The 27,734-nt window shown below is 42.1% G+C and overlaps 1 protein-coding gene across 2 annotated transcripts; it reads right to left on the bottom strand.

Moving 5' to 3' along the window:
* Nucleotides 1–3,582: 3,582 nt before the first annotated feature.
* Nucleotides 3,583–27,437, bottom strand: CCDC198 (coiled-coil domain containing 198). 2 transcript variants are annotated; one of them, XM_044231054.1, is made up of 6 exons: nt 27,045–27,437; nt 24,340–24,422; nt 14,180–14,266; nt 12,685–12,786; nt 11,714–11,861; nt 3,583–3,842 (listed from the first exon to the last, which is right to left on the bottom strand). In XM_044231054.1, the coding sequence occupies exons 1-6, from the start codon at nt 27,265–27,267 to the stop codon at nt 3,613–3,615; spliced, it is 873 nt and encodes a 290-aa protein (XP_044086989.1). In that variant the 5' UTR covers nt 27,268–27,437; the 3' UTR covers nt 3,583–3,612. The 2 variants fall into 2 exon arrangements, with proteins under 2 accessions (XP_044086989.1, XP_044086990.1); XM_044231055.1 differs by having other exon boundaries at nt 12,685–12,783.
* Nucleotides 27,438–27,734: the final 297 nt, after the last annotated feature.

The raw sequence follows: 27,734 nt of genomic DNA, 5'->3' as shown, positions 1-27,734 counted from the left end.
GGACTAGTGTTCTCAGACAATCACCAAGAAAACAGACATTTTCTTACTGTTTGTGGAGCTCCAGGCTTCATGTCCTTACCTTTGAAGAATTACCTCAGAAGTTGATATATCTGGTAAAATAGAATGTTCATATTGCAAAAGCTGTAGTTTTTTTTTTTTTTAAAGATTTTTTATTATTTATTTGACAGAGAGAGATCACAAATAGGCAGAGAGGCAGGCAGAGAGAGAGAGGAGGAAGCAGGCTCCCTGCTGAGCAGAGAGCCCGATGCGGGACTCAATCCCAGGACCCTGAGATCATGACCTGAGCCGAAGGCAGCGGCTTAACCCACTGAGCCACCCAGGCGCCCCAAAAGCTGTAGTTTTTGACCTTAACTGCACCTTAGCTTCACCTGGGAACTTAAAAAGGTGGTAGGTATTTTGATAGGGATTGCGCTGAATGTGTAGACTGCTTTGGGTAGTGTAGACATTTTCACAATGTTTGTTCTTCCAATCCATGAGCATGGAATGTTTTTCCATTTATTTATTTATTTTTCTTAAAGATTCTACTTGTTTATTTGAGAGAGAGAAAGAGTGAGAACATGAACAGGAACAAGGAAGAAGCAGACTCCCTAGTGAGCAGAGAGCCTGGCTCGAGGGCTTGATCCCTGGACCCTGGAATCATGACCTGAGCCAAAAGCAGATAGTTAACCAACTGAGCCACTCAGGCACGCTGCTTTTCCATTTCTTTGTGTCCTCGTCCATCTCTTTCCAAAGTGTTCTATAGTTTTCAGTGTACAGATCTTTTACCTGTTTGGTTGGGTTTTGGGAGCTTAAAAAGGAAACACCCCAATGCCAGAATTCTACTCCAGCCCATGTAAACAGGAAGATGGGCCCATTAATCCTAACTCCTGTTAGTTTTCCGGTTATCAGGTGATTCTAACCCAAGGCTGCATTGAGAAACGTTGCCCTCCAGCCCTTGCCACAGGGTGCAACTGAACCCGGTCCTGGATGGGGCATCAGATGGGGTTGCCCATGATCCTGCTCCCTTGCCAAACTGTGAAGAAAGTAAATTTGTCTTGGCTCTCCTTCCATCTGCCCTTGTGTGCCCCTCTCCCCATTCCTGAAAACTTTCCCTCCTGAGCTATTGCTCAGGCATTCTTCTGCCCTGTGCCCACGGTGAAGCTATCAGGCTCCAAGGAAACTCTTCCTTGCTAAAAAATAGTCCCACAGAGGGTTCACCGTTTTTAGCATAATATTAGTCCACTCAAAAACAAACAACAAAAAAACCCCTAAACACCAAAAAATCCACCACATAGTAGAAAAAAAACTGAAATGCCACATAATGCAGCTGGTGAGTTTGAGGAGAAATTGAGGAGAGGACGAAGGTGCTTCTGGCTCCTATCAGGTCCCTTCTGGTTGGCAATAGTCTACTCCAAAGGGCCGTTGGGTGGGGAGACTCTGGCAAGTTACTTAACCTCTCTGTGCCTCGGTTTCCTTGTCTGTAAAATGGGGATGATGTTAATACTGCCACACAGAGTTGTTGTGAGGACAGCAAACAGAAAGAATTTGGGGAATACTGGCCAAACAAGCAGTCATTGCCCATTAGCGGTTATTACTATCATCACAGTTCCCATAATTTCATATTCTTGAATTTATAATTAAGTGAGGGGGAGTTCCACATGGACCGAGCAAATATATTCAAACAGAGAAAGCGCTCCTTGGATAGAGTCTCAAAAAATATTTTGAGCTGTGACATCCTCAATGGCATATGCGTTTAGCTCCAATGTCCCGAGGCAATGCTTAATTTGTGCTCTCCACTTAGATGTATAAATTCCAAAAGCTTTGGGAAAAAAATTCCCTTTCTTTTATTTTTTTTTTTCAACTGTATCATCAACCTTGTATGTCTCTGAATCTTGGGAAATGATGGAGATGAGAATGAACAACGTGTAGCTGGGGAGAAACAAGCCTCTCTTTAATTGCCTTGTTAACCCAACACAGAAATTAATGAATTCAACAAATATTTAATGATAAACTCTGTGCCAGATGTTGTGCTAGGAAGTGGTGGTGCCACAGTGGGGAGACGAGGTCCAGACCCTGACGGAGCTCGCAGCGCAGGGAGCCAAGAGAAGGGGTATTGTCCAATCTCCAGTCACAGCCCAGAGTGACCAAGACATGCTTAGGCCCCCGCTCTCTTCCAGAGAAATCTTCATGTGTGAGGATATGATGGCTGGGTTGGACTCGTTTCTCCTCTCTGAGATCCTACTTTTTCAAGACTGGCTGGTCAAGCAAATTGCGCATTCCTTTGCAGGAAACACAATTCTCACTGACCAGAGACAACTTGAAAGTGGGAGCAGAGATGCCCAGGATGACCTAGGTGCCTTTTGTTGTCACAAGAACACGAGCGTTTGTCCCTTATCCCAGCAGGTTTTTTAGTGACTGGACTGAATGTGTCAAATGTTAAATTTGAGTGGTGTTTCCCTATTTTTTTCTTTTTAGATGTTTCCTACAAAAGGATTAAATGGATGTTTTCATTTTGTTTTGTTTTCAAGTTTCACTAAATTCTTAGAAGCTTCTGAATGGCTTAAAAGTATTTTTAGATTATGCTAAGAGTGGAACCCAATTTTACACCAAAGAAGTTCTTGAAACTTTCTAAAAAAGTCTGATTTTTGTTAATAGAGTCACTTTGGGACTGAAGATTTTCTAAGATTCTTTATAGTTTTAAAGAGTCCTAAGATTTACATCATAATCTAAAAGATCTTTATTTGCTTCTGAAATTTCATACACCCTGACCTTCCACACCTTATTCCAACTCTTTCCTGCAGCCTCTGTTTTAACAAGCCACTAACTCCCAAGGAGTGACTTTCGTGAGCTTAGTGTCTACAGTAGTATTACTGTGACTTCTAAAAACTCATTTTTATTTGTATCAAATCTACTTTTCCATCTATTTATTTTAGAAGACCTAATTTGGTTTTTGAAAGTATGATGTGGTGTCTAGTCTCAAAGATGAACTTCAACAGACCATGCTTTCTAGTTCTTACCCTGGGTAGCCCTCTCTTTCATGGATGGTGACCTGGTCTGTGACTTGCTTTAACCAAGAGGATGTGGTGAGAGTGGAGGGGAGCCCATTTCATTTTGAGGGTTTAAGAGGACTGGCAGGTCTGTTTCCTCTTCTTGGAACATTTGCTGTGGGGAGTTCTGGGCTGATATAAAAGTAAATTCACTACTCTGATGGAGCGACCACTCAGCGAAACCACATAAAGGGGCTCTGAGACTACAGGGGGAGAGGGTCAGGTCCAGCTGCTGCCTCATCCTGGTTGAACCTCCAAATGACTCTGGTCTAGCTGCCATCTGACTTTCACTATGGAAAAGATCGCATGACAGACCAGAAGAAGAACCACCCAGCTGAACCCCACAAGCCACAGAATAGAGGGACAATCAAAGGCCCTAAGTTTTGAGGCAGTTATGCAGCATAGTTAATAATATAGGACAAATCTGTTAACTGTAAGACTCCAAAAGAAAAGACAGTGAACTGGGTTCCTCCAAATAATTCATACAACTAACCTGAAGAGCTTTTACAGGGTTGCAAGCTTTCAGTGCGCTCAGTTTTTAGACTGGTGAATAACATTTTTATTCTCAATCAAAGAACTCATCAAAAAGTGGGATTCTTTCTGTCCTGGTCCTCACCAGTGCTTGTGGTTTCTTCTCGCTTTTTCTCAACTCCTCTGAGTCAGAGCTAGAACTGTCCCAGAGAAGCTGGCCCCATGCCTCTTGTTCACGAAGCCACGTTTCCATTTTGCCAATTTTCTGGGGACAACAGTCATTCCTTGTTTGGTGTTCTCCCAAATCTTCATTCTGGGAATTTCCTACAAAAAATTTAAAGTTTAAATAGTTTTTTTTTTCTTAACAGTAAATATATCATACACACACACACACACATATATAAACTCAAATATATAAATGAGTTCAACTTTATATATATATATATATATATAAAGCTCCGTAGCATTAAACATTTTTTCCTTGTTATTTTAAATTTTTAAAAATCTTCTGAAAGTCACAAGAACAACACTATACATACTTATATATCCCAACTCACTGACAACATTTTGTCACACTATTGCCTTCATTTTATACACACATGCACACGTGCATGGTTTTCAGCTGAGCTATTTGAGAATTAGTTGCAGTTACACACCTCCCCAAATACATCACCACAAATCTAAGAACAATGGCACTTTTCCTGCTTAACTACAATACAACTATTACACTTCAAAATTTAACGTTGATATATTACTGTTTTCTAATATATGGTCCACATTCTAATATTCACGATTGTCCCAGTGATGCTCTTTATAGCTGCTTTTTATTTGCCTGTTTGTGTTTTATTTTTTTGATCCAGGATCCAATCTAGGATTACATATTGCATAATCTTCCCTATCTCTTTTCTTTTTTCTCTTCTTTCTCTCCCTCCTCCCCACTCTTCCTTCTCTCTCTCTCCCTCATTCTCACTCTTGATCCCTCCCTTCTCCTTCCTCCAACCCCCTCCATTCACTGTCTTCTTCTTTTTCCCTAACACTGATATTTTTAAAAAATCCAAACTGGACGCCTGGGTGGCTCAGTCAGTTAAGTGGTGCCTTCGGCTCAGGGCATAATCTCAGGGGCCTGGGATCGAGTCCCATATCAGGTTCCCTACTTAGTGGGGAGCCTGCTTCCCCCTTTCCCTCTGCCTGCTACTCCCCCTGCTTGTACTCTTTCTTTCTCTGTGTGTCAAATAAATAAAATCTTAAAATAATAATAATAATAATAATAATCATCCAGATCAATTGTTTTATAGAATGGCCCTAAATCTGGGTTTGTCTGTTTGTGATTAAGGTTAAGCATTTTTGGCAAGAGTATTGCACAGGTAATGTTACCTAGTGCTATTTATTGAACAACTACTATGTGCTAGGTGCACGATACACACTTTTCCTGAACTTTACATCTGCTCTCACATATTAGAATTGCCTGTGAAGGCTTTTAGAAATGCAAATGCTTGGGCTACACCCCAGACTTATAGAACTAGGAAGTTCAAAGGATCATGCATTTTATTTTACTTTGCAGAAGAGATTTAATCATTTACTTTTTGGCATGGGATCTTCTGTCTGTAGCTTTTTATTCAAGCTGCACCCAGTGCCCTTTTAAAATGCACTTCAGGGAGCACCTGTGTGGCTCAGTCAGTTACATGTCCAACTCTTGATTTCATGTCAGGTCATGATCTCAGGGTCATGGGATCAAGCCCCAGGTCTGGCTCCATGCTCAGTGGGGAGTCTGCTTGAGATTCTCTCTTTCTCTTCCTCTCTCTACCTCTCCTTGCCTGGCTCATGTTCTCTCTCTCTCTTTCTTTCCCACAAATAAATAAATAAATCTTAAAAAAAAAACCAAAATGCACTTCAGAACAACAGGTGCCTTACCCAAGCAAGCCTGGACTTTAACAAAACAAAAGCAATGGCCACTTCTGAGCTAGGAAAACCATCCTGGGTCAAAACCCAGAATGTTCCCTCCATCTGGTTGAACCAGCCATAATATCTGGATGCCATCTTAAGGATAATTGCTTATTGAATCTTATGGCATATTTTATTTAAGCCCTTGATAGCTGACATTGCATACTGTTACAGGAGAAAATCAAACATCTCAATGTGAGCATTTCTGCCTTGTGATTTATTAGTTTCCTTTCTGCCTCAGTGAGGGGTTACCCTCTTCCCCTCCTTGAATGTTATTATAATTATTGTTATTGTCCATGCACATAGTAGTTACCAAAAACCATAACTGATTCATGTCTGCAACCCCAATCTCTCTCCTGAGCTACAGTACACTTTTTTTTTGGGGGGGGGTACAGCTGGACGTTTCCATTTTTACCTCCTGGCAACATGAGAGACTCACCTTTTCTTTCTCTTTCAAACCCATGTTTTCTCCCAGTTACTCTAATTCAGCAAATTGCTCCAGCTTTGCCCCATTGTCTGCCTAGTTCTTCAAGAGTAACCCAAAAAGCCTCCTGGTCTTCTTGCTCTCTCCACACACCCACATCTAGTCCATCACTGAGCTCTGCAAATCCTATCTCTTAAATATAGGCTCCTCTTCCGTCACCCTCTCTCCTGGTCCAAGCACCGTCTCTCACATGCACTTCTGTTATGTCTGTACCACTTGTCTCCCCATGTTCTCTTGCATTCTCCTCTCATCCATCTTCCACAGGATAGACAGAGTGATGCTTAAAAATGTAAGCCTGATTGTGTGGTTCCCCTGACCTTTCAATGGCTTCCCATTGATCTTAAACTCAAGTTCAAAGTTCTTATTTGACACAACTTGCAAGTGTGTGCCTCCGGAGCCATCTCTGATCACTACTTGAATTTCTCTTTCCCACCCAGTATCTAGAATCTGCCAGGTTCCTTCCCACTCAAGAGCTTTTGCATGTACTGTGACCATTAATAGTTCTGAATGTTCTAGCACCTTGATCCTCACGCTTACGTGGATCCCTATCCCCTTTGTCCCCCTACTTCCTGTGTCAGCCTAAATATCACTCCCTCATGGAAATGTTCCAACTCTCTCACGTGCTGAGCTCTCCCAGCTATACTATCATCGAACTTCTCCTTGTTCATTGTATGTACCGTTGCAAAGCCAAGAACCACACTTATGAATACATGCATGAACCAGTGAGCCATCAGAGAATTTGGGGAGGCGAGAAGTATTGGTAACTGGGACTGGGAAAGACCAGGCGGTGTAATCATCTCTGCTTTGCAAATGAGCCAAGAACTACTAGAAGCATCACTCAGACTGGAAACAGCAATTTTCTGCTGACTAGAGGCAGGAGCTTTGAAACAGGAAGAGAATATTTGTTGATGGTGAGACCTAATGCAATATTAATAATAGCTTAAGTCCCACACCACTCTTGATGTTATGATAATGCAGACCTAAAGTTAGTGCGTGAGACCAAGTTCACATGTTCAATTTTATCCTTGAGTAGCTCTTAAATCATTCATAAAATATTTTATACATAGTTATGTATACATAGCATTAAAGTGTAAGAACTTCTCAGGCAGATGTCTTTTTACTTGTTACATTTTTATAAAACCCTGCTTGATTCTCTGGGGTGTCTAGACTTCAGGAAAAACAAAAAGAAAAATACGTTTAAAAACCTAAATGGGTTTTGGGTGAGCAAAGGAGAATGTGTCCAATTTCAAAATGAATTTGGGAAGGAAGAAAAGCAACAGAGGCCAGTGGGGGGAAAATAGGGAGTGATTTTAGGTAGTATAAGGATTCTCTAAAGCATTAAAAATGTGTGATGGTTATGTATGTTTTAATACATAAAAGTTTTAGCAAAAGGTATTACCATTGTATCAAACTCAAGATTTCACAGTATTTCATAGACAAGTTAAATTTAAGACACACACACACACACACACACACACACACACGGGGCGCCTAGGTGGCTCAGTGGGTTAAGCCTCTGTCTTCGGCTTGGGTCATGATCTCAGGGTCCTGGGATGGAGCCCCTCATTGGGCTCTCTGCTCAATGGGGAGCCTGCTCCACTCCTCCACCCCGCCTGCCTCTCTTCGTTCTTGTGATCTGTCAAATAAATAAAATCTTTAAACACACACACACACACACAAACCCTCAGGACACTTTAAAGAAAACAGTAAGTAGTTAATGGTGCTGGTCCCTGATAAGACCAGAATTATGAAGGTGACAATGTTTTGAAGGGGCCGCCTTCCCTGAAGTAGATAGTTATTTTCACTCTAAGACCTCAGTTCCATCCTTCTTCTGTTGTCTGTATTTCCATCCATGGGTTTGGCGCTTTACATTTAAATGCATTTTTTATACATATTGGATTAATTTTTCCATAAACCCTACATGGTAGACAAGGTTTTACTCTATTTTACAGATGGGGAGCCTGAAGCTCAGAGAGGTTAAGGGTTAAGTAAGTAGAGTTTAGTTAAAATCTCTGTCTCTATAGAGAAATAAAGCTGTCTAGACAAATATATAGCTAATGTTTATGGAGAGGCTACTGTGTACCAGGCACCGTTCTAGAAACAAAAAGAGGCCCCTGCTCCCATGGAGTTTACATTTAGAAATGTATTTCTTGGGGCTCAAAGGAAGAACTTTGATTTCAAGTTCACTGCTTTTTCTATCCACTACCCTGGATTAGATCATGGCTTCTGGAAAAGGCAGGAATCACATAGATGTGTTAAATCTCATGAAATAGTCCACCCGAAGAACGATGTTTGCTTTGTGTAAGTTAGGAACAAGTGAGCCATCCTCTAAGTTATAAGTAATTTATTGCACGTTATATGTAATTATTATAGAATTATACAAGTCATGTGTAATTCATTATATAAATAGATATGAAATGTATTTAAAGTGTGTAAATGTAAGATATATGTAAAATTTCATTTTAAACAGGCAGCATTAAACAAAGACCGACCTTTATCTCATAAGAGACCTGTAACTCTCATCCCACCTTCCCAAAGAGGGAACAAGAATGGGCAAATAACAACATTGTGTAAGAGGATGTGGGTACAGCAGAATCTTAATGACCACAACTGGACTAGCAGAAAGCACCTGTACATCTATGATCTTGACTTTGGTCCACGTTCAAGAGAAAGCAAAATGAACTAAAAGGAATGAAAGGGAAGATGCTACCTGGGAGTAAGCACAAGGAGTCATTGCTCGAGCACATGACTATCACCGTGGTGAAATCTAGGCTGGGCGGAGGGGCTGCCTGCTCTCCGTAGGTAAGGTTAGGAGTCACTGCCCTCTACTGGCAGACTTTGTCGAGGCTGTCCTGGGCAGAGCTCCAAGTCCCTGGATTCCTGATGAGGGTATAAGAAGGGGGTGGGGATGGTGGAGCAGGCCTTTGGAGTCAGAAAGACCAGGTCTTGAATTCTGCTCTGTCCCATGACAGCCAGGAGTAACTCCTTCTGTTCCTGCTGTGTGAGGATTTAAGAACAACAACGCATGTTGTCTCATGGCAAGCACTCGACAGACCTCAACCAAAGGGGTGCCTGGGCAGCTCAGCGGGTTAAGCATCCAGCTCTTGGTTTCAGCTCAGGTCACGATCTCAGGGTTGTGAGATCAAGCCCCACGTCTGGCTCCACAGTCAGCACCGAGCCTGCTTGAGAGTCTCCCCCCCTCCCCCCAACTCATGTGCTCTCTCCCGCTAAAATAAATAAATAAATAAATAAATAAATACATCTTTAAACCTTAACTAGAACTTAAAAAGCCTCAGACATGCAGAGAAACCCTGTTTTCCTCAATGCCACCACCCTTCCCGGGCCCCTCCAGATCTGGGGCATCTTCCAAAGGTTTTTACCAATGTTGGTTTTTCTTGGCTTGCCTTCAAGAAATGACTCTGGTATCTAACTTCAGCTGAGACATGTTTTGGGGAGTTGTTTTGGCAATATGTTCTAAACTGTAAAACCTGTTTATCTATGTGCCCACATAGCATATTTCATTCTGGCCCGGGGAGTATATAGGTTCAATAGATTCCCCAAGTAGGTTTTCAGTTATTCAGCCTTTTTGTATTTAATTAAGCCTCCTGTTCCTTGGAGCAGGAGCGGTGTGTCTTTCAGCTGGCAATGTGGCTTCTTAGAAGCTCAGTACCTCCAGAGACATGGCCGGGATTTCTGTGGATCTCTCCGTGGACCATCCTATTGACAGGGGATGTGGCTCACAGCACTGCCCACCACGTGCATGACCAATATTATGTATTCATAGGGTGGGTTTGCGCTGGGGGAAGACGGACAGGGCAAACGTAATGGGACTTTAACTGGTGGGAGCACACAGCACAGAGGCTGTGGACAGGGCATCTGTCGGAAGTCCCTGAGCGGTCTGGCCTGGTTGGAGGTGATGTCTGGCACAGGAATGGCCGCGGAGACAGCCACAAAGGTGGGCCAAGAGTGGATCCTGAAGGCTTGGAGTACCAGGGTGAAGAGCTGGTTTTTAAAATTTTTATTTACTTCTTATTTTTTAGAGCAGGGAGGGGTAAAGGGAGAGTGAGAGAGAGCGAGAAGCTAAAGCAACCTCTAACCCCGAGTGGAGCCCTCCGCGGGGATCCATCTCACGACCCTGAGATCATGACCTGCGTGGAAATCCAGAGTCTGATGCTTAACCGACTGCGCCACCCTGGGGCCCCCAGGGTGAGGAGTTTAGACTCTCCTCAGGTTGATGGAGGCTAGCTGAGGATTTTTATTTTTTTAGAGAGAGAGAGAACATGAGCCAGGGGAAGGGTAGAGGGAGAAACAGACTCCCTGCTGAGCGGGGAGCCTAACGTGGGGCTCCATTCCAGGACCCTGGGATCGTGACCTGAGTGGAAGGCAGACGCTTAACTGACCGAGCCACCCAGGTGCCCCTCACTGAGGATATTTTTTAAGCAAGAGAATGATGTGGTCACATTGGCATTTTATAAGATTACTTGGCTCTTAGCACTGCGCTTCTTTTTTTTTTTTTTTTTTTTAGATTTTATTTGTTTATTTGACAGAGATCACGAGTAGACAGAGAGGCAGGCAGAGAGAGAGAGAGGGAAGCAGGCTCCCTGCTGAGCAGAGAGCCCGATGTGGGACTCGATCCCAGGACCCTGAGATCATGACCTGAGCCGAAGGCAGCGGCTTAACCCACTGAGCCACCCAGGCGCCCAGCACTGCGCTTCTGAAACAACTGTGTAGGAGAGTCACCGGGCATCTTAATAAAATGTGTATCCTGATTCAGGAGGTCCAGAGTGTGGCCTTGAAATTCTGCATTTCTAATAAACTCCCTGATGACGCAGATGCTGCTGGTCTGCGGCCAATACTTTGATGACCAAGTAGAGCCGTGGTTCTTAAACTTAAGGGGTATCAGAAGCACCTAAGGGGGTGTTAAACCTGGCCTCTGCCCTTACATTTTCTGATTCCTTCACTCTGGCTGGGACCCATCCACTCTGCAGGTGGTGCTGGGGCTGGTGCCCGGGCTTGTACCGAGTGCCATCAGGACGGAGGGTTGGTGGAGGAAAGGGAAGATTTGAGGGAGGAACACAGGAGTTGGGAGGCTGGAGCAATAGCCCTGGTGTGACGCGATACCCTGTGGGGGGCATTGGGAATGCGGGAAAGCTAAGAGTTCAGTGCCCTGTGACATCCACAGGACTTTGGGACCGTCCGGCTGCAAGGAGGGAGAGGAGGAGGGCTGGAAAGGTCCCAGGTCTCCCGCCCGAGTGGCTCTGAAAGAAGAGGGCTCACCCACTGAGCAGGAGCAAGTGGAGGTGGGCTTCAGTTTTCAATGCTCCGAATGAGCCTCTGAGGGCTGCAGGGGAAAAGCGGGGTGGGGGAGGGTGTCTGCGGGCAGCAGACTGGTTGATACCAGGTCGCTATTTAATAGAAGTCCCCCTGCTTCATTCGCTGTAACCACAAGCTGAGAGGCTCTTTTGCCTCTTCTCTTCCTAGGGACAGAGCCAGGATGGCCACAATGCGTGTGAAGCCCCGGAAACCACTAAAAAGAGACATCTCCTAATAGTGTTTGAGCTTCTGTCTTTTCCTTCCAGCGACCCTAAATTGCATGACACAGCGTGATCCCTACTTTCCAGGAAGTACAATATCCGCAGAAACCCAAGGCTACTTGCTGTCCATCCACCATCTCTCCCCCTACCCCCACCCCTGACAGAAGTTTATTTGATGAAATTTTAAAAAAACACTTGAAATATTTTATTTTGCTAAAATAATTTACATGACTGACCTGGACTTCTTCTGTTTAAGGTTTCATCCGGCAAAAAGGCTGGAAGGTCCCTGTCATCATTTCTTGGGATGCTTTGAAGGATTTTCTTGGCTTTATGGTCCCTCGGTTTTTGCTTATTACTTCTTGCCTCCCTGGGAAGACTTTTCTTCTGAAAATGATCAGCTGTCATGGATTAGTGTTCTCCCCCTGAGCTCCTGTCACCAGAATAGGTCACCAGACCAGCCACTTTGCAAGTTGTGTGCTTATGTGTACTCTGGTCTCCTAACCAGAACATAGCTTTCTTTTCCCTATTAGAGGGTATAGAAATTTCTCTATGCACAGTCTAGTTAGGAGAGAGTTTCAAAAAGGCATGGCTTGATTTAAGAGGAGGGCCATTGTAAAACATTTTTTGGTAGGCCACTGATTGGAGATTGTAGAAGACAGTGATTTTAGGCTTAAATACGAGAGTGAGGAATTTGGAATATGGCAATTCCAGGAGACATTACTGTAAAGGGGTCTGTTACAAGAGCTGGTTCTTGTAGGATAACCCCACGGTGTGGATTATGGAGGATGCCTAGGCATCAAGATAAAGGCCGACTCACCCCCTTCTATTTTCCTGAACCAAGACAAGCGATCTAACCTCATTGTTCTGCTGGAACAATGTCATGAGAGCAATTTGTGGCCGGTGGGGAGGAGGTGGGGTTGGGGGGGTTTGAGGGCGGAGGAAGTAAAGAAAGAAAAAACAGAGAGACTTGGACAAAGATTCATCCTTGAGACTCAAAACAAAGAAAAGGCTCAAAAGGTTTGGTGGCAGAAGGGATCTTCCCAATGCTTCCCAGCTCTAGTAGTTGAGGCTTCGGTGCCAATGACCAAATTTAAAATGCTAAGTAAAGCCTGGTGACGGATGCTAAACCAATTCGAGTGTGAGGGCAGCGATTATGTGGAGTAAACGTGGTAAATATGCCAGCCTTCTTCTCTCTTCTCATACTTACCTCTTGTCTGTTACGGTTCATTTCCAGCATTCGCATCTTATGTAAATATTGCCTCTTCCTGGGAGTGTACCCTGGAGTTTGCATCTTCTTTTCCAGTTCCTGCTGGGAAAGATGACACGCTCGTTAGAATGGGGTAATTTGTTACTGACTCTGCGATCCACAACGTGTGATTATTCTTTTTCTTCTTTTTTTTTGGGGGGGGGAACCAAAGTGAGATCTTAATCAGCCATCAGTTATAATCCGTAGCGATCTCTTGTCAAAGAGATGTTAAAGGTAGATCATTGTAGTTCCCCACCGAGTCCTTTGTGTCGCTATCAGTGAATGGAGATCTGCTGTGTGTATAATGCAGTTTTTAAGGTTCGTGTAGGGTTTTGCAAACCTTAAGTGGAACTATGTTTCCGCATCTCATTTTGATGAACTATCGCTTACCCTGTCAATAAATGCTTATTATTGTCTCCCCAGAAATGTGTTCCGGTTGGGTAAGATTGGCCTCTTTCTTACTGCCTCTTCTGCCATCCTCTGGCTATGACATCCGGGGGGAGCCACAGAATAGCTAATGGAACCCATTTCTATAGCCTGGACCCACCCCCATATACCAATATAAGCCCTGGTATATTAGGAAGTCGATTATTTGTGACTTTGGTGATCTCCCCCAGTGCATCACAAACCCCGGGGGGACAGTGAAGACAGTTATTAAGGGCAGCCAGGGGTGAAATCACCCTTGTTTGTTACTTGCTGTGGACAGGTGAGGGAAGGGTACGGCAATCAGATGTGCTCAGTGATACCCTTTTGCTGCCCTGGGGACAGGGACTGTGTTGGCAGTTGTGAGCCTCTGAGGGGACCATCTCTACAGTGCTGCCAGCGTCACAAACCTGGCCTTGACATCTTTTACCAAATCATTCAGCTGTGCAGCAGCGCCTAGCTGGCTGGCCCCAAAATGAATCAGGAGTGGAAAGCGCTGAAAATCTACTACCTCCCAGTTTTCATGTCTGCATGAGGGGAGTCTGCTCAGCAGAATATGACAAATGAATAAAAGGGAAAAGCTCTTCAGAAGACCTTTTCTAAGGATTCTTTTTTTGGTGAGGTTATGGTAAATAAGTTAGGAACACCTCATAGAAATGATTTGCCCTAAAAACTGAGAATGAAGAGAAAGGTTTCACCTGAGGAGAAGAATAAAAAGAGAGAGTTACACTAGATTTTTCATAAATTTGAACACTTCTAGAATTAGCAATGTCCAAGTAAAACTCGTCTTTCTTACCTGCATCTCCATGTTTTCACTAGGAAGTGGAGAAGGGCCCAGAGTTTACCTCAGAGATGAGAGTATTTGCCAGTTGGAGGCAGGCCTGGGAGAGAACGTATAGCTTTGGGAGGTCCTAACTCTGAATAACTTCATAGTTAGATTTGTCTCTGAGGTCTTCTGTGCAAGGAGTATATGAAAAGAAGAGCCCACCTCCCCCCCCACTACCCACCCCCTCCAACGAGGGCTACAGTTCACCTTTGCTTTGTGAGTTGTTCTGGCTTCATGCTGGCTCAGGAGCGTTTCAGCAGTAATTACTTGTGGCAGGTCAATGGGTTCAAGCCTCTAGAAGTCCAACATTTAGAGCATTCAGCATTCCTCATGACATGAGATGATGAAACATAAAAGCCAGACATTAAACTATCTTAACGCTTTGCAAAAGCAGCACTTATTCCTGCGAGCCCATAGGGACAGTGATTTCAATAAGATTATGGTCATATCTATGCAAAAGACTTTTCAACTTACCTGGATTCTTTCTTGTCCTATTGCTCTGTTGTCAGGGACTTCTTGATCTAAATACGTTAAGAATCCTTTTCTGGGGGCGCCTGGGTGGCTCAGTGGGTTGGGCCACTGCCTTCGGCTCGGGTCGTGATCTCGGGGTCCTGGGATCGAGTCCCGCATCGGGCTCTCTGCTCAGCGGGGAGCCTGCTTCCCTCTCTCTCTCTGCCTGCCTCTCTGTCTACTTGTGATCTCTCTCTGTCAAATAAATAAATAAAATTTAAAAAAAAAAAAAGAATCCTTTTCTGTCAGCATCGAGGGACCAAGTCCAAAGCTATCGAACAACAGGGTCTTAGAGTATTAGAGATGAAAGAAGCACCAAGAATTTGTTCTATTCATTTCTTAGTCACCCCGCTGGACTCTTCCAGTTCTTAGGCGAGTGACCTGTATTCAAGATCTCCAGAGAAGCTGGAGATGACTTAAGAAGTAGGAGGAGAATGAGGAGGACACCAAGTGTAAGCACCACTCCCACCTGCGTTCCACACTAAAGGCAAATGATGGTTCATTCTGAGATTAATTTTTATTGCAGTCTGATTGGTTGCATTATCAAGGGGTAGACCTGGAGGCCTGCTTGGCTTTCAAGATGACCAGGGTAAAAAGAGAGTGGCGGCGGGGTGGGGGAGCAGGGAAGTAGATGCTGAGTGGCCAGCACTCAAGGCAAGCATGACCTATGCCTCCTGCTACTTCTCTGTAGAACACTTTCCCGGCCTCTGGGCCCGGACCTAAGCCGTTCCAGGGAAAACAACCTGCATTCCTTTCTCCTGGCACAGCCCAAACCTCACCTGGCAAGGAAGAAAATGAGGGCAAAGGATTTGGAGACCAGGAGGAGAGACAAAGGGAAAGAACTCTTCTTTAGGTTAGGCGTGTGCCTGTGTTAGACAGTTTGCACTTGTGCTAGGAAGTAATTTCCTGTTCCATTCTCGCCTTAGGTGTAGAAAAGAGGGGTTTTAACATGAGAACCATGCAGGGATGTCATGAGAGGTGATGAGGACTCGTAAGAGAAGGGTTTGTCTGGCTCTCTTCTCTGCTGGGAGAATGGGACCTGCTGGTATAAAGAGATAGCCGCCAATCAGACCAGAAGCTTTGGGGAATAGAGACCCAGGGGAAAGAGTTATCCAGGCACCTGTGAGAAGAAGAATTAGCAGTGACCGGAGGGGGTAATCAGGGTCTGAGGGGAGGACAAGGAAATGTTTGTGCCATTCCCTGACTTGGTTCAGGATCTAGTTCTTTCTGGTGATGAGGCCCATGAACCTTTACAGTTGCCCTTGTCTGTCACACCCAGGGTCAAAAATGTCATCTGGTTCAATCCTCTCATAAACCTGGTGGGTAATTATGATGACTCCTCATTGTTGAGAGGTTAATAATTGTCCAAGTTTGCACAGATAGAAAATGGCAACTCTAGAATTCAAATTCAGGTTTATCCAGTTCCAAATACCATGCACCTTCTGCTTCTGCTTGTTCCTAAACCTGGTTTATCATCAGAATCTCCTGGAATTAAACACACACACACACACACACACACACACCAAAACCCTGGGTTATTCACTGGGAATTGTGATTCAACAGGTCTACAATATGTTTCGGGAATGAATATACACATTACATATATATAAATAATAAACTTTAATTTTTTTTTAAAGATTTTATTTATTTATTTGAGAGCAAGACAGTGAGAGAGAGCATGAACGAGGAGAAAGAAGGTCAGAGGGAGAAGCAGACTCCCCATGGAGCTGGGAGCCTGATGCGGAACTCGATCTCGGGACTCCAGGATCATGACCTGAGCCGAAGGCAGTCGTCCAACCAACTGAGCCACCCAGGCGTCCCTAAACTTTAATTTTTAAGGAAGATCAGGTTCATAGCAAAACTGTAAAGTACAGAGAGTTCCCAGATACTCCCTGCCCCCACATGTGCCTAGCCTCCTCCACTATCAACATCCCTTACCAGAGCAGTACATCTGTTACAATGGATAAACCTACATTCACACATTCACACATTACCACTGAAAGTCCATTGTTTAAATTAGGGTTCACTCTTGGTGTTGTACAGTCTATAAATTTGGACAAATGTATAATGACATGTATCAACCAATGCAGTATCCTACAGAATAATTTCATTGCTCTAAAAATCCTTTGTGTTTTGTCCATTCATCTCTCTCTTCCTCCCCTTACCCTCTGGCAACAACTGATCTTTTTATTGTCTCTGTTGTTTTATCTTCTCTGAAACGTCAGTATTTTTGGAATCATACAGTATATAGCCTTTTCAGATTGGCTTCTTTCAATTAATACACACTTAAATTTTCTCCAGATAGGTGCACCTGTGTGGTTCAGTTGGTTAAGTCTGACTCTTGATTTTGGCTCAAGTCATGATCTTAGGGTGATGAGATCAAGCCCCATGTTGGGCTATTGCTCAGCATGGAGTCTGCTTCTCTGTCTCTCTCGGCTTCTCACTTTGCTCATTCTCCCCCCACCCCTCTCTAAAATAAGCAAATATCCACATATTTTCATAGCTTGGCAGTTAATTTCTTTTTTTAGTGCTGAATAATATTCCATGATATGGATGTACCACAATATCTTCATCATTCCTCTCCTAAGGACATTCAGTTACACCCAAATTTTGGAAATTATGAATAAAGCTGCCACACTCATCCCTGTGCAGGTTTTGTGTGGACATCAATTTTCAATTCATTTGGGCAAATACTAAGGCTCACACCCGCTGGGTTATATGGGAAGAGTATGTTTAGTTTTATAAGAAGTTCCTGCTGTTCCACATCCTTGCCAACATTTGCTGTTGTCAGTGTTCTGGATTTTGGCTACTCTAACATGTGTATAGTGGTATCTCATTGTTGTTTTAATTTCCATTTCCCTGATGACATATGATGTTGAACATATTTTCATATGCTTACTAGCCCTCTTTGATCATCTCTACTTGCCTTCTTACTATCTTGAAATTACCTTCTGCAGAGCAAAAGGTTTTAATTTCAATGAGGTCCAGCTTCTCATTTTGTTTTTTTGGAATGTATTTCCAGGGCATTCTGATGATTTTCCAAGTTGAGGTCCACTGGCTTCCATACTGCCTCAAGTGAATAAAGGAACTACATCAGAGTAGACCACAGGGTATTTATTTGTGGTGCATTATTAAAAATTTGAGTCTGAAGATGCCAGCTATTTAAATATTTTCAACTACTTAAAATAATCTATCCATAAATTCTTAGGGTCGGATTTTTCTTTGAAAATATAAATATATGTTCTTCTATTTTCATCCTCATTTTAATTAAACCTATAATTCTTTTTTTTTAAAAGATTTTATTTATTTATTTGACAGAGAGAGATCACAAGTAGGCAGAGAGGCAGGCAGAGAGAGAGAGGAGGAAGCAGGCTCCCTGCTGAGCAGAGAGCCTGATGTGGGACTTGATCCCAGGACCCCGAGATCATGACCTGAGCCGAAGGCAGTGGCTTAACCCACTGAGCCACCCAGGCGCCCTAAACCTATAATTCTGATAAGGGTTAAAGAGTAGGTGTCTTTATAAGAGCCCTCTCCGGGCAATTACTTTCTTCCTGGCCTTTCAAAAGAATTGAAGAATCACACTACTGCACCACATAGGGCACTAGATGGCAGCAACTAACATTGCAAGTAGGATCCCTCCCAGAAGTACTTGCACTTGGCCTGAGAAGCACCGTGGAAAAAATGTTGGCTGCTTGGCTTCTCTAAACAAACCAACCAGTCAAATGAGATTGCCCCAGAATTCTGGGTTCACATCAATGTACCTTTTCCCAGCTTGGGATGCAAACTGCCTCACTTCATCACCTTCAGAGAGAATACAAGGGAAGGAATGACTGGAGAACTGGTATGGTAGAATGAACTTTTTTTTTTTTTTTTAAATCTCATGTTATAGAAAATGTATTATCTGTCTACAGGTTTCTGGGTTATTTGGCTTCTCAAGTGAAACAAACGGTCAGGCCAATCAGCTGAAGTGTCAGCTGGGAAACTCAGAAGACTGGAGATTAAAACAAACAGAAGTTACTGAGCTTCATGATACACTAGCCTGAGTCAGTTGCTTCTGTGTAGTAGCAGGAAGGGAAAGATGGGCAGGAGAAGCTCAAGGAAATTGTAAATTTTGATTGGCACCATGACTTAAGCATGTATGTCCTTTAAGGGTCTCAGAAGAAGGTAAAGGTGTCCAGGGCAGCCTTGAAGCAAGAAATCATGAGCCCAGGGAGGAATTTTTGATCAAGGTATTGCAATGAGTTCACATTTCAATAACTTTCTTTGCCCCAAACATTTATCAGTAAAAAATAAAACATAAAGCCAAAAAAGATGTGGTTGGGCTCTAATACAAGATATATATATCTCCATGGACCAGAAAACAAACAGAAATACATACTTAGAGGAAGCTGATCCATTAAGGCATTTGGGGCTCCTGATGGTGGTGAGTTATTTCTAGAGATTGAAAGGGACCTAAAAATGCTCCATGTAAGATGGAAAACTAGAGCCAGAATCACAGCTTGACATGAAGGGCTGAGCTGTTCTCTACCTTTTTACCCAGTACAAGAGAGCTGCATCAAAATGGAAGTTGGAAGATCTGTTTTACAAGCATTATCAGAATGTTGAATATTAAGAATATTAAGCAGCCATAAAAAAGGATGAGATCTTGCCATTTGCTCCAACATGGATAGACTTAGAGAGTATCGCATTAAGTGAAATAAGTCAGGCTGAGAAAGACAAAAACCATGATTTCACTCAAGATATTCAAAATAGGAGGGAAAACCCCCCTGATATTATTTTGATGGTCAACACTGTCTTGCTTAAGCTACAACCTCTGGTTAGTCAAACACTAATCTAGGTGTTGCTGTGACATTATTTTGTAGAAGTGATTAAAGTCCATAATCATTTAACTTTTATTTTTAAAGATTTTATTTATTTTGAGAGAAAGAGAGAGAGGGCACAAAAGCAGGGGGAGGGGCAGAGACAGAGGGAGAGACAGAACCTCAAGCAGACTCCATGCTGAGCATGGAGCCCAACGCTGGGCTCTATCTCAGGACCCTGAAATTACTATCCAAGTTGAAATCAAGACTTGGACACTTAACTGACTGGGCCACCCAGGCTCCCCCATAATCATTTGACTTAAAGTCAGGAAGATTATTTTAGATAATCTGGGTGGGCCTAGTTTAATCAGTTGAAAGGTCTTAAGGGCAAAGCTGAGGCTTCCCTGAAGAATAGAAAATTCTACTTATGGATGGCAGCTTCAGGCGCAGTGGCAGCCTGACCTCCCTGATGGCCTGCCCTGTGGTTTCGGACTTGCCCTGTCAGTCTCCATAATCATGTAAGCCAATTCTTTGCAATATGACACACACACACACACACACACACACACACACATATATATACATATACATATATATGTATATATAATCTCCTTCTACTGGTTTTGTTTCTCTGGTTGAACACTGACTAATATAGGTACCTAGAAATGAACCTAAAAAAAACCTTACACAAAACCCCTGTGGAGAAATTATGAAATGTTATTAAAAGATCTAAAAGAAAATCGGAGTAAATGGAGATTTAAACCAAAGTGTATGGTTTAGAAGACTCAGTATTATAAATGTGGTGAATTTCCCCCCAATTAACTGATGAATGCATTTCAGTCAAAACGTTAGCAAGGTTTTTAATGGACTTGATAAAAAGATTCAAACTTCACACGGAAGAGCAAAGCACCATAAGTAACAAAGATAATTCCGAAAAGGAAAAATAAAATGACTTGCTGTATTAGATATTAAAACTTAAAGATACATAATTAAGACAGTGCGGAATTCCTATGGAGATACACAAATAAATCAATGCAACAGAAGAGAGAGCCTGAAAACAGACTCAGGAAGCTCTGGAAACTGAATATAGGACAGAAGTAACTTTTTAAATCAATGGTCAAAGAAGCATGATTCCATAAAGAGTGTTGGGACAATAGGTTATTTAAAAGAAAAAAAGTAAAATTAAGTTCCAAATTCACATCTGCACATAAATTAATTTCAGACAGATTAAGACCTAAATGTGAAAAGGCAAATATTATAAATTTCAGAAAGAAATAAACAAGAGGAGCACCAGGGTGGCTCAATTGGTTAAGCATCTGCTTTTAGCTCAGGTCACAGTCCCTGGGGGTCCTGGGATCAAGCTCTGAGGCAGGCTCCCCGCCCAGTGGGGAGTCTGCTTCTCCCTCTGCCCCTCCCCCTGCTTATGCTAGCTCTCGCTTACTCACTCTCTCAAATAAATAAATAAAATATCTTAAAAAAAGAAATAGAGATGTATATCTTTATGACCTTGGGAAAAATAAAAATTTCTTAGACAATATACAAGAAATACAAAACATAAACACTAAGATTGAGAAATTTGACATTTGAAGTGGAAATCTTTGTGTCCACACACACAGAGGCAAAATGAAAAGGCAAGCCATAGATGGAGAAAAGATGTTTGCAATACATGTAACTAACAAAGGGCTAGATCTGAGACATATAAAGCACTCTCACAAATCACAAAGAAACAAATAACTGAAAATGGGCAAAGAGTCAGAAAAGACAAGGAAAGGGAAACGTTTGTGACAAATTACATAATACTGAAAACAGCACAATGAAGGTGTCCAGGTAGGAACAGCCCTCCTTATCTCTCACGAGCAGGGTTTATACTCATCTTTCCCCCTTTGTATTCATTCATTTGATATTTATTCAACTCATATTTATTGATCATCTATTACATGCCAGATACTGTTCTAGACACTTATATACATTAGTGAAGACAAGCGACAAAAATCTATGCCTGTGTGAAAAATAATATCCTAATACTGGCTGGGAGGTGATGAACAAAATACACAATAAATGTACTAGAAGTGTGTTCGAAGTCAATGCTCTGAGGAAAGAAAAGATAATGGTGACTGATCGGAACCAGGATTGCCAGGTTAAGGGTAAGTGACAACTGTCATGAGGTTATCATGAGAAGCCTGTTGAACGGTGAGATTTAAGCAAATCTTGGGAGATGAAGGAGGAAGTCATCCAGGAAATCACATTACATGGGGCCTTGTGGGGGGGGTGTGTGGTTGACCATCTCCACCTTAGGTGGGACCAGAGATAGTTGGATGAGAAGGTAAATCAGGCCAGGAGGGACAGTTGAGATCAACTTTTCAACACGAGATGAGCACATTGGGTTCAGAGTTCCCTGGCAGAGGCTCTCAGAATTCAGCAGTTGGAGTTGGAGAACTTTAGTTCATGACCCGTTCTTTACTTGAGAAGTAGATGTTTAGGAAGTGGAGAGTGCCAAACGTGCAACTCAAATTATTTAGGATGCAATTAGATTTGGTTTAATAATTAAAAATACTTTTAGAATTTTCTTTGGCAGAGATTAGGCTATTAATTAGCATGTCATGGGAACCCAGCATTTATTATTCTCTCAAAAACCCATTTGTGGTGGAAAATGTGCTGAGCCTCATTTGTGAAGATAATTATAGCTGATATCTTTGGGAGTGTCTGCCAAGTTCCCAGTGATTTCCCTCTTCTCTGGGAGCTGCTTCCAGAATTTATTGGGGCGGGGGAGGGGAGGCCATCTCTGCCCACACTTCTACTGCGTGAGCATCTCCTCTGGTCATAGCTTATTGGAACAGAACTGGAATCACGAGCAAAGCTGAGCCAATAAGATCTTTTCTCCCAGGAATTTTGAATTGGAGCCAAGAGAGCCAGGCTGATCTGTCTGTCTGATTCCTGAATGCAAATTCAGGAATTGAGGGTGGCCATATTTCACCAAGTGGTCTTGAGGAGCAGAAAAAGTCGATTCGCAGGAAGAATAAAGCATATGCACAGAGAAGAGCTCAGGGGAGACACAAAGGGAGTTGTGCCTTTCAGGTTCCAAGGCAAAGCTGTTACCTGAAGTCCAATTGCCTCCCAGCTCTTGGGTTCAACAAACACTCCTGTAGCTCACGACATTGGCACCTAGCCAATCAGACTTACAATTCAGGGATGCTATAGTTCTGCGATAGCAGGGAGAATGCATTTTGATTTTTATTCCCACCATGGATAATGGAACTCCTTGTCATTCATTCACCATTCATTCATAAGCCTTTTTGAGGCTGCATATTAAGTGTCAGTGGCTGAAGATATAAGACAGAATATGACACAGTCTTTGCACTCAAATAATTCATTTGCCTTGGTTTTTAAGGCGGTTGGTTAGAATGTGGGGATACAGTCTTTGGCTCTGAAACACCAAAGTTCTCCTTTTGAGCTTGAACTGATTTGAGAATCAAAGCCTAACTTTAGTTGCTTTTAACTTTAGATGGATATATAAAAAGTACTTTGTGAACCTCAGACTGCTACACAAATCCTTTTCACTGCTTGTAGTAATATCTCCTCCTTGAGTTATTCAGTTGCTGACCCAGGAACACATATTAAGCACACTCCTTTGAAGAGGTGCATCTGATTGGAGTAAAATGTAAGTTTTAAAATTGTCCAGTGTAGCTAGAGATTTCGCTCAAAGGTTTTAAAATTATGTATCAATTTGATATAATTATCCTTTGTTTTTTATTTAAGTCAAAATGTTTTGAGGTTTCCAGTATTCTGGGAAAAATGCCTTATTTGTGAACAAATGATATAATCACTTCCAACAACAACTGTGAGCCTCTGGAGAAGACAGGTAAATAAAAACCAACTGAAACAGAAATAATCTCCAACAAATGAGCTCATATACCTCTGGGATTTGTCCAGATGTCTGGGTGAATTGTGTAGCAGTTGGGATTTGGTTCCAATTCCTTTTTCTTTTTCTTTTCCCCCCAGTTCCTTTTTTCAGATGTCAATGATAGATCCTGCTCACAGGAGAGCCCAAACAACCCCTTCTCTTAGCTGATGCCCATTTTCAAGGATCCACTCAGATCTCTTTCCCCTTCTAGGATGAGTGTTCTTAGAATATATAGCTCCCTAGAGGGAACTCATTAAATATTTATTAAGGTGAATGCATTTAAAGTTCTTGCTTTTCTGCCTTGGAATCCAATGTCCTCAATTGCAACAACCAGTTAACATTTAAAACAATGGAAGGTTATAATAGGATAGAAGGTCTGTAGAGATCAATGATGCTGATGGTTAAGAGCATGGGCTTTGGAGATCTGGTTGATACCTGACCTCCACTGTCCTTGAGCAAGTTACTTAATTCTCTAAACCTCATGTAGTAAGGAAGATAATACTTCTTTTCTCCTAGAGGTGTAGGAAGGTTAAATGATTGACATTGATCAAGTTAGGCAGAGTGTATCTGACTTGAAGTAGGTGCTCATTAAATAGTCCTAGCTGTTATGATTGTTATTATTGTTCATTGCAAGTGACTTCTCCATAGTCCTCTAGCTCATCAGTGCAAAATGCAGGTCTTTTGAATCCCATGATGCCTGTGTCTTTGATGCTATGTTTCCTTCTGTTGGTGGTGGTCTTTTTTTTTTTTTTTTTAAAGATTTTATTTATTTATTTGACAGAGAGAGATCACAAGTAGATGGAGAGGCAGGCAGAGAGAGAGAGAGAGAGAGGGAAGCAGGCTCCTTGCTGAGCAGAAAGCCCGATACGGGACTCGATCCCAGGACCCTGAGATCATGACCTGAGCCGAAGGCAGCGGCTTAACCCACTGAGCCACCCAGGCACCCCTGTTGGTGGTGGTCTTAAAAATTAAATCATTACAAAAGGAAATCCTAAAGAAGTAAGGTCTTAGCAACTGACAACATTCTCTTTATAACAACATTCTTATTCTTATTAACTTAGTCATTTTCAATATCCCTCCTTTATGATTAGAGTTAAAAAGGGATGTTACCATGAAATCCAAGAAATTCTTTATGAATCCTTTTAAATTCATCTTACTTGAAGTCTTCGGGGTGGATGTCTCTTAATAATACTTGTTTCTCCGTGTTCCAGTGGAATGTCAAAATACATGGCCCTGGGTACTTGAAGGATTGGGAGAGAAATAAAAACAAACCATAAACAAATTGGCTATTAAATTAGGCTAATCATTAGACTTTGTTAATATAGTTTAGTACATTTTTAGTTATATATGTCCAACCTATATGTTGAATGTGGAGATAAAACACATAGGCAGAGGTCCTAAGTGAATAATAAAATATTAGCCTAGACCCAGAATTTAATTTCTGCTTTCCTCATTTCTTCTCTGGATTTATATTAGATGGAATTCATATTGGATTTATATTAAAAGGCATTGGAGAAATTACCAATGTATTGACTACAAATACTGTTCAACCACAGTTGGTCTGGAAAATGGGAACTTTTTCGTTTGTCTTAATTTCATGAAATCTCTCCAAAATAAAATTGGGAAATCAGATAAAGTACACTTTTAAGAATTGAAAAAAAGTTTTCTTTTCAGATGAAATAGATGGATGGTGGATAGATAGATGGGTAGATATTAGATACAGAGATGGTTAAAAAAAATGGAGCATGAGTTTGTGATAGGAGTATGCAGTGTTTAGCATTGTATGTTCCCAATTAAATAGTTCTCCCAACTAGGGAAAGAAATGCTCACAAGTTGCCCTATAATACAACTTATCAATATTCTTTCCTGATGAAGTGAGCCTGCACTACAGAAATAAGCCTTGTTAGGAAACAGAGCTAGGACTGAAGAGGTCCATTATGGGCTTTATTTTTTAGTTTGATTACCCTGGAGCGTTAGGACAGCTACCATGATCAACGCTGCATGAAGAAAGTTTTGTGTTTTCCTCGTAGTAATCGGAAGCATTCTAATTTCTAGGTTGTTGCGCAGACTATTCTACAATTTCACTTTGCATTCTAAATGGAAAACTCCCTGCGTAATTATATGTTTCTATCCTTACAGTCATTTGAATGACCACCTTAAAAACTTCACCATGCCGATTTTTTCTTTCAAAAGATGCTGGCATATTGAACAAGACAGAAACAACAGTAATGACAACAAAAACAATTTTTGATTAAAAAATGTAAGTTTTTCTGGCAACATTTTTTCAGCAGCCTACTATGACTTGAATAATAACACTTCATTATTTAATTTGATTCATTCCAAATGGTAGATAGAGGCTGTGTCAGGCAGTTATATTTTTACCCTTGATTTATAGATGAAGGAAGTTGTTGCAGTAATATTCCCTAACTCATACAATATGGCATTTGGTAGAGCTGAGTCAGAATACGGGTTTCTTAAAATTAGCGATCAGAACTTTCGCCACCCCTTTTTTGTTTGTTTGTTTGTTTTTTTGTTTTTTTTAAGAGAGAGTGAGAGAGAGAATGAGAGGAGAGAGGGTCAGAGGGAGAAGCAGGCTCCCCATGGAGCTGGGAGCCCGATGTGGGACTCGATCCTTCAACTCCGGGATCATGACCTGAGCCGAAGGCAGTTGCTTAACCAACTGAGCCACCCAGGCAGCCCCCCTTTGTTATTTTTAATGTGGCTTTGTCTAAATAAGAATATTTTGAAAATATTTTCAAAATAATATTTTCAGGTGGGACCCTAAAGCATTAGAATCAGTTTTCACTATTCAGTTACCAGAATCTTAAAACTCTGGATGTATGGTTGGGATTTAAAAAATAATAATAATAAAGGAACTCTTCAATGAATGTGGGGAAAAATTCCCATTCCCATGCTTAGGAAGTTGGAGACATAAAAATAGGCCATATACCAGTCAAAGGTTGTTTGTTCTACAGAAAGAGCCATGAGAATCAGTCTGGGTGAGATCCACCAGATACAGAAAGAGGATATAAGGCTTTCTGGACAAGTTGACCAGTAATGGGAACTTGTTTGTGTTATTGATCCAGAATATAAAGAATAAAATTACATAGATATATACATATGCATGCATTATATACTTGTATTTCTCTTCCCAAGTTAGCATCACTGTTTAATTATCCTTGTGGTTGACATAAAAATTTTACATATCTTATAAAATATCCCGAGATAATTTATAGCCACTTCAGGCTCAGAGCTTCCAATCATCATGGGGGAAAATTCTCCTCATTCGGCAGATGACAGAACTTAGTTCAGATTCTGCATGAAGAATGTGGGTTTGGGGAGGGGGTGACTCATTCTCTCATCTGTACTGCAATAAATCAATTTTGTTTGGGGTGGTTTCCAAATTCACATTAGGATGAATTCACTCCTAAAGTGTTGCTTTCAAAACAACAAAGCCTGATGCACTCAATGGTACTGGAGAGAATGATTTAAATTTAGAATCCAACTGAAACATATGATTGTCATAATTTATCACATTTTATCTATATAATTTTAATCGTCTGGCAAAGCTAGGTATAAACATTGAAAGCACTGTAAACTAAGCTGAAACAGAATGATTTTTTCCTTCTCATGTGGAATGGTAAAAAGCCTTTGGTGAGCAGTTTACACACCAGTTCCAGGGCACCCGGAGTACTCGACAAACACGTACCCTCGAGCTGAAAGATGTCCCCTTACATTTCAGCAATTTTGGAAACTTCCTGGTACGACTGTGGGGACAGATAGTGTCCCCACAGTCAAGTGTCTCTGTCCATAGCTTCTGTTGGCCCAAATCTACACACCTCACGGTAGGTGCCACACGTACCTGCAGAGTATCTTCCACACCAGGTCTCCCGGAGAGGTGGCAGCTGCCCTTCCAGAGCTTTCTTCGGGTCCTGCAGCCTTGCAAACAGGTAGGAACTCTTTCCTTCCAGATTCTGATTGAGGGCCAAGTCCACGGGGCTGGCAGAGGGAGCCTCTCCCTCTTTGTCTTGCAGGGGAGCTACTTTGGTCACCCGAGGGTGAGCCTTAGAGTGGCTCAGGCCCATTTCACGCTAACAACATTCAAAGCACAACCATGAGGGAAGTGGTTGGGGCCTTGAACTGAGCTCGTCCTCATTAAGGTATGTCAGAATTTTACCTCAGCTCCACAAAGCACTTCATGGCATCTTTCTAGCTTTCTTTCACTACACAGTAAACCCTCTGACCACTGCCCGGGAGGATGGTTTCCATGGAGATATCCCTTCAACTCCTCCTCTGCCATTTCAGACCCAAAGAATCCAGTTAAACATTGACTCGGTTATGCTACTTTCTGAAAGACTCAGGGGTAGGAATGAAGCCACTGTTGATCATTAAACAAATCTCTAACACCAGGAAGGCCATTAACAGGGAGGGAGAGTGGAGGTTTAACGAAGCCTTAAACTTGACTCTTTGATTGCGCATGCCCTTCAATGCCATCGTTGAGAGCTACCAACTGATAATAGCTAAATCACTCTCAGAGGCAAAGGGATGTATG

Source organism: Neovison vison, chromosome 13 (genome assembly GCF_020171115.1).
Source record: "Neovison vison isolate M4711 chromosome 13, ASM_NN_V1, whole genome shotgun sequence".
Classification (NCBI taxonomy): Eukaryota; Metazoa; Chordata; class Mammalia; order Carnivora; family Mustelidae; genus Neogale; species Neogale vison.
The sequence above is the reverse complement of the archived record's forward strand: the minus strand, read 5'-3'. Positions and strand labels throughout refer to the sequence as shown.

What these genes read in the sequence shown, in the direction of transcription:
- CCDC198 (XM_044231054.1), bottom strand. Translation starts at nt 27,267, where the DNA reads ATGGGCCTGAGCCACTCTAAGGCTCACCCTCGGGTGACCAAAGTAGCT. An exon ending in ATCCACCCCGAAGACTTCAA is followed by an intron (nt 14,267 to 24,339) that starts GTAAGATGAATT and finishes TTGGACTTCTAG; the next exon opens with AGGCTTGAACCCATTGACCT. An exon ending in CTTAAACAGAAGAAGTCCAG is followed by an intron (nt 3,843 to 11,713) that starts GTCAGTCATGTA and finishes AATTTTTTGTAG; the next exon opens with GAAATTCCCAGAATGAAGAT.